General features: G+C 39.8%; 1 protein-coding gene across 1 annotated transcript in view; it reads right to left on the minus strand.

Moving 5' to 3' along the window:
* Positions 1-12,669, minus strand: part of NT5C2 (5'-nucleotidase, cytosolic II) — a 42,254-nt gene that overhangs the window by 28,588 nt on the left and 997 nt on the right. Inside the window, exon 2 of the mRNA XM_009328433.1 lies at positions 2,329-2,402. Within this exon, the coding sequence (XP_009326708.1) occupies positions 2,329-2,402 (74 nt within the window). The remainder of the gene's footprint in view (positions 1-2,328; positions 2,403-12,669) is intronic.

The raw sequence follows: 12,669 nt of genomic DNA on the forward strand, positions 1-12,669 counted from the left end.
GTGTAAGGGATAACGTGCCCAGACAGAAAACATGACAGGGTCTAATGAATGCACTACAACATACTAATGTAATACTTCACTTGCCCCACTTCTTCATTATAATTTCCAATTAATTAATTATAATCATAATCATATTCTACCACTACATTCTTTAAAGCCCCTGCAACGAGTAAGTAATTTTTCTTGTGTACGACAGTTATATACAGCAAATGATGGTCAGATTACAAAAGCCCACATGGAGAAGAAAGGATGACTCTGAGACATAAGAAGACAAACAGGTAATTTTGTATGTTAATTTCCCCGTCAAGTGAAAAAAAGGGAAATAGTACTTACCAGGCATAATGCTTTTCATCTGCAAAAGGCTTTCCAACCTAATTACATTCTCACAACTCCTTCTAAAATGATCTGCAGCTATTATCTCTGTTGTACCGCAGAAGAAGTCATAGGACAGCAGCTTACCCCAGAGCAGTCCAGATTTCCAGTTTTCTGCTCGAACCACATCCCATTTCTTTTTCTGTACCATACCCTGTCACTCAACTCCCCTGAATGCACTGACTTTGCCTGCTTAACTGTAGCACTGTGATCTTCCGGCCTTGGAAGCCCCAGGTTTCCATGTCTCTGGGTACTGTTTTAGGATGCTTGAAACATTCGCATTTTTTCCTCTCATCAAACCAAGCATCGTTTTGTCGATAACAACACATTTGCTCTCTGTTTACGGGAATAAGCAACACTTGAGTAAAATGAACAGTCGGAGAAGTGAGGATAGTGCTGAAGCTCTCCTTCTGTCAGGATGAAAGTTAGCAACACGCTTCCTGATCCACGCCAGCCCCACTGGGATCACCTGAGTCCTTGGGAAATGCCGCCAGTTTGTGAAAGGCACAGAAGTTTTTCCATTACGGAAGTGAAACCCACAACTTTTTTTTTTTTTTTTAAGCATTTGTTCTTGAACAACTGTTTTGCGCTCCTTAAAGGCACTGCCACAAGGCTGTCACAGCTGGGAAGCACAAACACTGAAAACACGTGTCTGCAGTCAGATCCAGCACAGATTAACAACAATACACTTCATGACTTAAAAAGTGGCAGGAACTTTAAACAGATGTATAAAAAAGGTGTTGAACAACCAAACCTTTTATATGTAATTACTGCCTCATGGATAACTGCTTAAAAGAACAAAAGCAAGTGATCTGAATATAAACTGCAATTACCTGCCACAGCCTCCAAAACTGCTCCTCGCAGCATTGTGTTGAACTATGAGCACATGGAAACCTTCCGGCACTTCGCTTAGCCACTGACCCCGGCTCCTGTGCCCTCACACTGTCCCTAGCCACATTACTTATCTCTCATTCCTTCTCAGTAGACACAGTAACTAGATGACCATAGTTGACATGCTGCATTAACCTATTACTAGGTGACCCTGACACTCTACCTCACATTTTCGCAGTTTATATTCACAACAATTCTAAATTGAAATATCAAGGGTGATAGGAACTTTTTATCCACAACCTTGGAAGTGGTAATGAGAAAGGAGGCAGGACTGTACGTGACATCCTTGGTTACAGCCTGTGTGATACTATAACCTAGGAAAGTGGAAGTGGGCTTTTTATCTCTTCCTTCCTTAAAATACATATCATGCAAGTCCGGTTATGCAGAAAATGGTAACTTCACGCCCCCCTTCATCAAAAGTCTCAGAGAACTTGCCTGTCGAGTATTTGAAAAATGGAGAAGTCATGCAAAAAATTTTATGAAACTAAAAGGTCTTATGCAACCTCCCAAAGCCTATCTGCCATAAAGAATGGGCAAAGCTTTCTAAATTAACTTGTTCAGCTGACACGAGACACTCCCCCTGCCTTCCCTCTTCTCAAAATGAGTCACTGATGTGGCCAACCGAGGAGTGGGAAAGAGGAAAACCTGTTCAAAAATGACCCTCCCAGGACACAGGAGAACCTGCTAGCTGAAGGTGTAGCCTGCCATAGGTACCAAGGAGAAAGAAATCACCTTGTTATTCAAAGCCAAGCTTGCACTGGGGGCAATATCAAAATATAGTGGAATCTAAGGAAGCAATTAGACTTATTAAACTTTGGTTTCCTTGACACACATAATCACTTAAAACTGTACTACAGCAACATGGCTTGTGACCAAATACAGCTTGTAGGTAACAAATTTAAGGAAAACACCTAAAATGAAAGTGCAATGAATAGTGAATGATATGTTTGCTAATAGAAGAAGCACCTGCTAACTGGAGTAGCCCAACCAGTAACTGGATTTTGCTCAACAAGAGGCAATATTCCAAACTAAGTCGATGACAAAAAAAATTAAGAAGATACTCACCAGCAAGTGTATAATCCATATCAAAACCAAAGCACTTTATCTTTTCCATGGCTAAACTTCTGTTTACAAAGACCCTGTAAAAGAGAGAAGAAATAAAGCCATAGGTATGAGCATTTTCAAAATAATCACGTTTTAGAACAAACGCATTCTGCCAGCTGTCAGGATGTCTGGCTCTCTTAGGTCAAAATCAGAAAATATACCTGAAAACAGAGGCATGTTTCGCGTTTTGCCATGAGTTCTCCTGAAGCAAAGCCATGACTTTGCAGGGTTATTCTAATTATTGGTATGCTGTCTAAAGACATACACGCATGCATGCACACACACACACACGGCTTTGCATGTGACCTGCCAAAATTCCTAAGAATAGAAGTGCAAAATCTCCTGAAGCAGAATTCAGAGCTCAAGTGAGAGGAAACTGGAAGCAGAGGATGGGAAGCAATACAATTTGCTTGATTAAAACAAATTTTTACAAAGAGGTAACAAGGAAAGGAAAAGAAAATAACATTTCTGCGAATAAATCCACAGCATTTGAGCCCTCTTTGGAACTATATCTGGAAATTCAAAGCAAACCTAAACAGATCCGTTTCCACATTTACACCAGTAGCGTTAAAAACATTTAATAAAGCTCTGACAAACAGCAACTGAGATAAATTTTCATCCACAAGAATATGCTATTTCTATTGTGAAAATTGTTCTTTTTATTTATAAATCCCCTGCGGCTCCTCGGCAAAACTGCTATTTTTTAAATTCCACTTTTACTATTAATGCTTATTGCAATAAAAATCTAAGCTGAATACTTCCAGGCCCTTTTTGATGACAACATTTTAATACACCATATTCAATTTAGTTCAAGTAAATAACACGGTAAAGAAATAGGTCAGAGAATACAACAAAAGCTTTTCTTGCTTCCTGTTCCAACTGCTACAGTAACTAAGCTGCTTATGTTTCCCCAGAACTTTAAACCATATAGCAGATCTGTAATTCAACAGGACTTCTCTCCACCGTCTGTCTTATCTGAACTTTAAGAACAAGAGTCAAAACTCGGCTGCGGGATGGAAGCTGAGCTTTGTCAACACCGATCCCGGACAGAAATCCCACGTACTGCTCGAGCTGTGATGCCGAGACAAAACTCTCCTGTATGAGAAAAGTCCCAGAGCCTTCAACTGTACTCTGATTTCAGTACGTGAAAATTCTCCAAATATTTAATAAGTGCATTGCCCTCAGCAGAGTAATTATCCTCTTAAAACTGAAATCGGCAGCACTGCCGTGCAGGAGGAGTGGCGCAGGGACAGCGATACAGCAATGGAGACGGCAAGTGCAAAACCAAGCACTCATACGTTCTGAAAAGCTGAAAGCAACCACTGGGAGATTCTCCTCCGCACGCACATTCTGGGCAGGTGGCCGGCATAACGTGCCCGTGTAACTGCCCGTGTCAATCCGCCACAGCTCACATTTTAACAGCAAACTGCTAACATCAAACTATCACACTTCTATGCGAGTCGTCTTACCTCATCTCTCACCGATGTGCTCCTTGTTTAGTTCGCAGCAGTCTGATTCATCTACTTGTCTGAATCATATTACACAATTCCTTTAAAACTTCCCTAGTACCAATGCAATTTTGCTTGGATCTGATTTGACTTCAGAAGATCATTATGTCTGAACCAACCCTTAAAGTACTGTATATCTTCTTGGACAGCGTTCTAGAAAACACATCTGTGGCTAATTTAACCAGTCACTGGATATCGTTGTTGTTCCACACAAATCCACTTGGAATACAGTTTCTCTGGCAATAGTATACTTTCCCCCTAACCTTGCACACTCTCTCTGGGAGTCACAGTTTCCTGGCAAAGTGCCTGCCTTTGACAATGGGGCTTGTCACTAAGGGGCCTCAGAAGTTATAGATGACGCTCTTTTCTGATAGATTTATGTATTACCTAAACAAGACAAAGTGATGGGAAAAAAACTGGAAACTGGTAAGAAATGCCTTTTGGAAATATGAGATGGGATCGTAAATCACTAAAATTCACTCCTGAAATAGCTGGCTTTTGAGTAGGTGGAGCAAATTATCCGAATCTGCAGTTTGAATCCGTGTTTGTCTTTTAACATCGAGATAGCTCTGATTTACAAGAGGCCAACGCCAAATGCTATTTGGTACTAAACACAGTCTCATACTTTGTGTAATGAAGATGATTACATTCTGTTGCTGCTGATGCCAGGAAGCATTATTTACTAGCTAATTCAAGCACACGATTTCTGATCTCATGTTTGTGCAGTTTGTTTCTGAAAGCGGAGAGCTTTAAGAAGGAATAACATGCCTCTGGGGGACACTAGCAACTTTTTTTGTCCAACCTGCAGAGTCCAATTTTGTTCTTGCCTTTAGGCTTAGCCCCCAGAGCATAGCTTTCCGTCCTTCTGAACAGGACAGGAATAGGAAGAGAAATTTAAAGAAGCTCAGAAAAGCATTTCAGAATTGCAACATTTGGGAACAGTTTCCCAAATGAGGACAAAAAACAAGCACTAAGACGGAGCTGAATGCGCTTATAAAAAGGGTAATACGACAGTGCCTGTGAAAGGCAAAAACAAGGGAGCTGTGACCCAAGAGATCGCTTCCAGTCCAGCCTGCCTATGTTTAGATGATGACGACACCAAACGGACCAAAAACCGTGGAAAGATCTCCAAGCCTCTGACATTTTTTCATCACTTGCTTTCGGAGTATTTACAAACTGAACCCTGGGACGAAAAAAAAAACCCAACCAGCACACGTTGATACTGAAGATCTGGAAAAGTTTACTAAAGGCAATGAAATGAACAACATCTATTAGCATACTTTTGTTCCAAAATAAGCCTTATGACTAAAACATGAAAATTACTATACCAGCCCCCTCTTGGTAACAGCCGGTGAAGATCTCTCTTTCTCCATCAACTCGTAAATACTGCCTGACACCTACAAACTGTACGTGGCAGGGTCTAATCATGCCCCAACAGTGCACAGGACCTGGCAGATATCAAGGCATCCTACCGACTGATTTGACGTGGTAATTACTTCACCCACCAGTGCTGGAGTGAAACAGAGCAAATATTTTAAAAAGCTAAAGAAGGCTATTACACAACATGTTCAGGACAGGAAATGAGAACACTTTAATCAATTTAAACTTGGATATGCCTTGGCAGATTAAATGGCGGACTAAACAGCAGCAAAAAAAACTTCTCTTGTGAAGGCCCAGACAGGTACTGGGTTATTTTGTAGGCACTCAGGACCTCAACTTTAAATTCTGATAAAGAAAGACGTCTCCCATGCACGGTGCCCCTGTAGACACAAGGGGCTAAGTAGATACTTACAAATATTTACTCCCAGAAGCTGACCAGCTTAATTCAGGGGGTTTACTCAAAGTAGTAAATACCTGCAGTATCCTAGAAACTGAAGATAAAAGTTGAGATTAAATCACCACGACAGTTTCTGAGAAGAGCCAGGTGCTTCTCAGAAGCTGCAGACTTAGCCCATTTCAAAGCTGTGCTTAGATCCTAATCAAAGGTACGCTCAGCCTGATTTCAAGAATACTGGTCAAATGCATCTGTTGGCTACAAAAATGTAACATCTCCACAGAAGACATGGTATAGAGAAATAACAAGAGTTATTTTTAATGACTATAAAGCAAAACCAACACTAAGACCCTAAGAACCCTAACCACCTGAGAGAAAAGATCCTCTGGTCTCTAAAGGAAAGGATTAGATGACAAGTTTTTTACAGCTCATCTAGATAAACAAAAAACAAAGCAGCTTCCAGATTACAAACAGTCAAGATAAAGTCAGAATAAGAGGAAAACTGAAATCACTCAACATTTTTAGGCAAGGAAGTTTTAATCTAGAATAAGTTTTCCACCTGCCAGAATCAGAAGAAATCACACTTTCCCTTCCCCTGATTTTGTTTTTTTCCATTCAGAAAATAATTGTTTTAACTAGGAGCACTGGAGTTAAAAATTAAGCTGATCTAAAAATTTAACAGCACTGGGCACTAAGACAAATCAAACTGCAGGTATAGCATGAGAACACCCTCTCCATTCCTTGTGCTGAGAGGCAGAGGCGTGTATTACCTAAACCCAACTCCCCAGCTCCACTCCTGTCTGCAACCAGAGCAACAGGACATTGCCTTTCTCTTGCCTTCATCTTTTCCTTCCTGATGAAAAACCAAGCTTTATACTTCTGTTTTGAGGAATATCCCTGTGAATCTCCCACAGTTTTGCATTCCCTGTGCAGTGTGGCTGGAACGGTCCAAGGTGTCGGTGCTTGTGAGGAAGCCAGTTGAGGGACCATATCCAGCCCCATCAGCTCCCTGAGCCAGCACACGGTACAGCTGGGAGTGGGGAGGCAGCAGCATGGACTTGGGGTGGCTTAGCCTGGCACAGATCCACACCTTTAGAAAAATGGACTTGAGGAGCTGTTTAAGGGAAACCATGAAGCACATTTCCTCCCTAATGAGTTCTCCTTCAAAGTTCTCCCTGCAGCTTGGCCACAGCAGAAGGCTCTCAATGATGACAGTATTTATTTTCTTTTTGAGCTGTACGAATTGTGCTGGATAAGAGAAAAATGTGTTGTATTGCAAGGAAGAAGGAACTGCTGAGCATGCATAAAGGGAGTCACAGAGCCCTGATATCCTCAACACTGCAATTCACAGTCCTTTATATTTTTACAAGAGAACTGATCTCGGTTTTGTTACTGTTCTTGTCAATCAATTCCGAGGCAGGAACCTAAATCCCAACTCTTCTCAAGTAACACAGGAGAGGAGCAAATGCAGAGAGGGAGAAATGTTTTTATCTTATTTGTGCAAAATCTCAAAAGCATCCTGTGCCCTGAATGAAATTTGCATGTATAATATCCTTGTAATATGACCGACAAAATAAACAAAATGCACAGATTTATACAACTAAGGAGGAACTTGGCACGTGGCTCACAACTCCTCATAGTGAGAAAATGAAAATGAACAATGTGAGGCGAGGTTTCTGGAACAGAGCACTTTTATAATGGTTTTCCAAATGTGTCTAGAAATACCTTGCAGTAAGAAGCATTCTTTGTCAGGAGAGTACGTTTCACTGGAAATTAAATAAATACAAAGAAACTTGCAACAGTGCTGAGTGGAACAGCAAATACAGTGGGAGCTGGCTAAGCATGACCTACATGTGTGTTTAAAAAAGACTGTGGTGGACAGTTGGGCTCGAGCCAGCCACGCAACAGGGACTAACTAGCCAGAAGGCTCAGGTTCCTGCTTCCTCAAAGTTTAGGCACTTTGGTTAATCTTCACTTTATGGACAACTTCCATATTTTAATAAGCTAGAAGAGTTAAAAAGAAATAAGAGGGAACTAAATGGATTAGCTTTTAAAAGCCTCCCACGTCCAAGTTCCCCACGGCCTCTTTAAAAAGGCTAATAATGAAAAAAAATCCCACTACTCTTATGACAACTGCTGTTCTCAGTATTACCAGCTAGTCCCCAGATGTTGTGTGGCTGGGGGAGATGTCTCACTACATGACATTATAGTTCTGGTTACAGGTGACTTCCACCAACAGCAGTGAACTCAGATGAATCCCTCACTGACCTTACTTATCTGGCACAAATCATGTAAGCAACCTTAAGAAGATACTAACATATATCAAAATGCTTGCCTTTGGGTGCTGGATGCTTTAGTACCTGTCGTAGAGGGGATAAGAAATAAACTGCTTTGAACTAGTAAAACCAATGTAATCATTCTTTTGCTGAGTCTTGCCTCTTTAGGCAGGTAATGACCATTCCATATATTACTATTTATCATACCACTTTGGTCTTTTTTTTACAATGTTTGATTTTCAGAGTTCCATTTTATTCTTTCTTCAACCAAAGATCAATATTCTGACAGGTCAGTATGTTTGTAATTGTATTTAGAGATAGTGTTTGGGCTCGAGATGACTTTAGGCAGATGAAACAGTATCAGATGGGGGAGACAGAAAAAGGGCATCAAAATTTCCTCGTCCTTACACAATTATAGTGACATAAAACTGGAAAATCATGTTACGACTGGAACTTAAAAGTCTGATGAGGCTGTCTCCAGAAACACGACTATGGGCACTTCCCTCTGAAACTCAGCAGGAATCAGATGGAAGGAGATAGCCTTGGCCATTTCTGTTTCCATTGTTTGGGTTTTCTTCCCAGGCAACAGCAAAGTGCCAAGAAGCTCACATATGGATTCCATCCCAAAATAACACCCGTCTGCTCTGTGAAACTATTAAAGCTAGGGATCATGGCACATTTTCAATGTAATTTCTTTATTATTAATTTGGCAAGTGTTCTGCTTTCTCATAAGCTCGCCCATTCTGCCACCTTAACACCCCCTCTCCCTCCTCTCTCCAATGTCCGAAGCCCTAGAGCAAAATAAATACAGAGAGCCACATGCTGCCCTCTGCTACACACATGCCACTGCACGAGTCCAAGGAGGCTGCAAAAAGACATATGAGGACAGACCATAGCCAGCACTGCCTACAGAGCTACCTCATTTACAGTTACATGAACATACCACACATCGCCTATCTGAACGTGTCTGATGAAAAGAGCATTTTCAGACTGGTAAAGATTTTTTTTCTCATTTGCCACCTCAATGAACTGGTCATTTTAAAGAGAATTTATATATAGCTACCCAAATAGATAAACAGTTTCAAGCCTCATAGCCTACTTTATATAACATTTCCACCTGTTTGTAATCATGATGATCCAGTATCAATAAAGTGAAGAAACAAGATTAGCAGTGAATAGCCCAGAGTTTACAAATTCGAACAAACTAAAATACATCTTTAATCCTAGAAATCAAAACAACCAATTGGTAATCCTTTTGCTTTGTCATTATTAAAGTATATACCATTTTTTTTACCCAGGATCCCAGTGTATATTAACAGCTTAAATTACTTAACTCATATTACCACCGTAAGATGCTTTGAAAGCAAATTGAAGCACAAAACTATGAAGCAACTTATTCAATACTCTATGACCGCTCAGCACAAGAATTAGGATTAGGAATCATGATGCCACATCTCCTGCGTTAGCCAGTAAACAACAGAGCAAGAAAACAAAACTAAAACAACAACAGAAACCCCATGTTCAGGATGAGAAATCTGAAATTACTCTGATGCAAAATGGTAAAAGCATCCCAAAGTCTGCACACTTAGCAAAAAGGCCATCTCAGCCTTACTGCCCTGATAAGCCAAAACCACAGAATAAAAGTAAACGCAAATACCTGTTTCCTGGATCTTGGTAACTGTCAGTAACAAGAGTGGATGGAACACCAACTTTTTCCATTATTTGCTTTAACTAGATGTGGTTGCTATTTAAACCCTAAAGAGCTATGTGAGATAATCCAGAGGGTGCCTAGAAGTGCTCACTCCGAGTTAAAAAATAGACACTAGGGCAATTTGGTGGCTCAGAGTCAACCTAGTTCTTGCCTAATTACAATCACGTTAAATGACAGTACTCCTCCAGAACAAATGACCTAGTGATTATCCTCTACCCGGAAAAGTCAACAAGCAGCGCGTGAGGGAGGTGGCCTCACAACCACACACACTAAGGAAAAGCCACCTAACAGCTACACATCCATTTTATTTCCGAATTAAAATGTATGTTGCCAATAGCACAGTAATGCAGTATCCTCTTACCAGTGACCTCTGCTAGAGAATGAATAACATCTAGCTTGTATATTAATTCATCTTTAGACCTCACCTCCAACGGGCGCCAACAATGTTGTATAACGAGGTTTGTGGCTGATAGTAACACTAGCTAACTGAAAGTCTTAGTTAAAGTCATCAGAAACACCCTGAAGATAAAGCCCCACCACTTCTCCTCCCCTACAGATTTTTCTGGTTCTTGATGTTGCTTTTAAGGCCCTTGAACTCTACAGCATAGCATACATGTTCATATTTGCAAGCTTTGCTCAGTTCATCAATAATCTCAATACTCTAATTTCTTAAGCAGCTATACAAACTGACCCAAACACCAAGCAAAACTTTTGGGAGGAAAACAGCTACAAGAGGAAAACAGCTATAAATATTCGATTTTGAACATTCTTGCCTATGGCATTCAGGCATGATTATGATACAGTCATCATACTCTGAGTCAGTACGCATTACACCAGTTAAACCAGTCTCAACTGGGATTTCTGCCAACAGTGTTATATGTTGAACATCCATCCATCAAGTATGATACAATAAGAAGCGCAACACCTGAAAAAACACATTCCTAGTATGAATGACCACAGTAAAATATGACTATTAAAGTGGCATCTTTGGAGCTAATTTTTTATAGTGTTTTTTAAAAGTTTCATGCCCACAAGAACATTATTTTTATTTTTTAAGGTAAATTATTTTCCTTGTATTGGAAACTTTTCCCCTTATTTTATGCTGCTTCAACATTTACAATTCAAGCATATCAAATCTGGTGTAGTTCATGAGAACCAGAAAGTTAAATCAATTGGTCTAGGTATCTCCACTGATATGTAACTAAGCATGAAGTAAACAAATAGTGGAACAAGTTTTTAAAATTTCACACTTCAGAAAACCAAGCATTACTAGCAGCACTTAGAAAATCCCAATGAATGACTTTGAGCCCAACTGGGCTTCTGACATTGGTATCAAAAGCTAGCCCCAGTTATGCTCATCTGTAAATGTGGCCCAGCTGCCAAGCTCCTCCAGCCTTCCAGATTGGGCCCATAAAATCATTGGAACCAGCTTTAAGGGAAAAAAAAAAAGTTTTAAATTCAATGTCCTTTTTTATTGTTTTTGATTCTAAGTCACTTTAGATTCATGTTTTCAAGTTTTTTCTTTAGCTGCTAGAGTAAGAAGAAAAAGAGACAGAAAAAAAGAGAGACTGAAAGAGAAAGACAAAGAGAAAGAAAAAGGAAGAGAAAGAAAAGAGTGTTGACAATGAATGCCTTGTCTTTTATATCTCTCTTTTACATAAAATTGACAGTGCTTCAGCAATATCCAAGAGTCAGAGCATACTTGGACCTCACTGAAACAAATTTCCATCCTAGAACTGATGGCTTTGACCAGCACACATATTCTACATCTGAACAATTATTAAAATACTAAAAAATATAACATAAAGCAACAAGGAAATAACTTCAGTTCTACCCTGTCATGTTAAGTCTGCACTTATCTTTTAAGTAACATTACATCTGTTAACACTAAGATCACGAAAAATACCAGAAATAGAAATCTGACAACACTGCCTCTGGAATGAGGTTGTTTCAGATTCTTACAACACTGGATTATCAAAATAACTCCCATGAAACTGGTACACCAAAGCCATTAATAGCACAGATTTATACTACAGTCTTGGCATCAGGTTCTCTCATCCTCTCCTGTTCCCTCCCTCTCTCTCTCTCTTTTTAAGAGGGGATAGTAATTTCAAAACAAAAATGTGCCTCCCCTTAACGTATTTCCAGTGTTGTGCTTTCCATGAAAATCTGAAGTGCTAGCAACGTTTCTGCTCAATATGTTTTGTATAAGATATTTCTAGATTCTAAAAAGGGGTACTTAAACTGTACCACAGACTAATTTTGGACTACCAGATCCCAGCTCCTAGTGGGAAACTCTCCTTTATGAGTGCACTCTCATCTTCCATAAGGAAATTCTTTCTGAAAGTAAAGATTTCTTACATGAGTAAGGGTAAACATGATGAGGACTTCAATGTGTTAGCTCTTAAGGACAAGTAGTGCTTCCTTTGGATCTTGTACAACACTTAGCAGACTGTCAGCACCTAACCATAACAAATGTTGAGGAAATATTTAGAAAAAAAAAAAAACAGGCCTTACTCAGACTTCATTTCCATCAGTCTAAACCAGGAGTAACACAACTAAAGTCACAGGTAAAATTATGACACAAAGGCAAACCTGTCAATGACTTCAACAAGGTGAAGGTTTTTTGCTAGGGAATGGTATAAAATCCCTCTCTTTTTACATGCTATATATAGTTACATTCATCAGATGTTTCCATATCTGACAAACCAGCTGACACAGAGAGACTGAAATAATGCCACCACTTAAGACATGTCCCCAAACATATTCACTGGAAATTGGAAAGCTTCAGAAATGCATCACAGGATCCATTACTTAGCCTTAGGCATTGCAACTTGCACAACCTGGCCTATCATATGATGCTAAGGCGTTTTTCTCTAATTAGGTTCCATTTAGAGAATCAAAAGATATCTAACACTTCCAAAACACTTCCTCAGAAATACCACCATATATGAATCACAAATGCAACGTGGCATTTAAGCATGAGGCTGGGAAACTTGACTTCTTTTTCTGTTTCTATATCAGAAATAAATC

Source organism: Pygoscelis adeliae, unplaced genomic scaffold (genome assembly GCF_000699105.1).
Source record: "Pygoscelis adeliae isolate BGI_AS28 unplaced genomic scaffold, ASM69910v1 Scaffold317, whole genome shotgun sequence".
Taxonomy (NCBI): Eukaryota; Metazoa; Chordata; class Aves; order Sphenisciformes; family Spheniscidae; genus Pygoscelis; species Pygoscelis adeliae.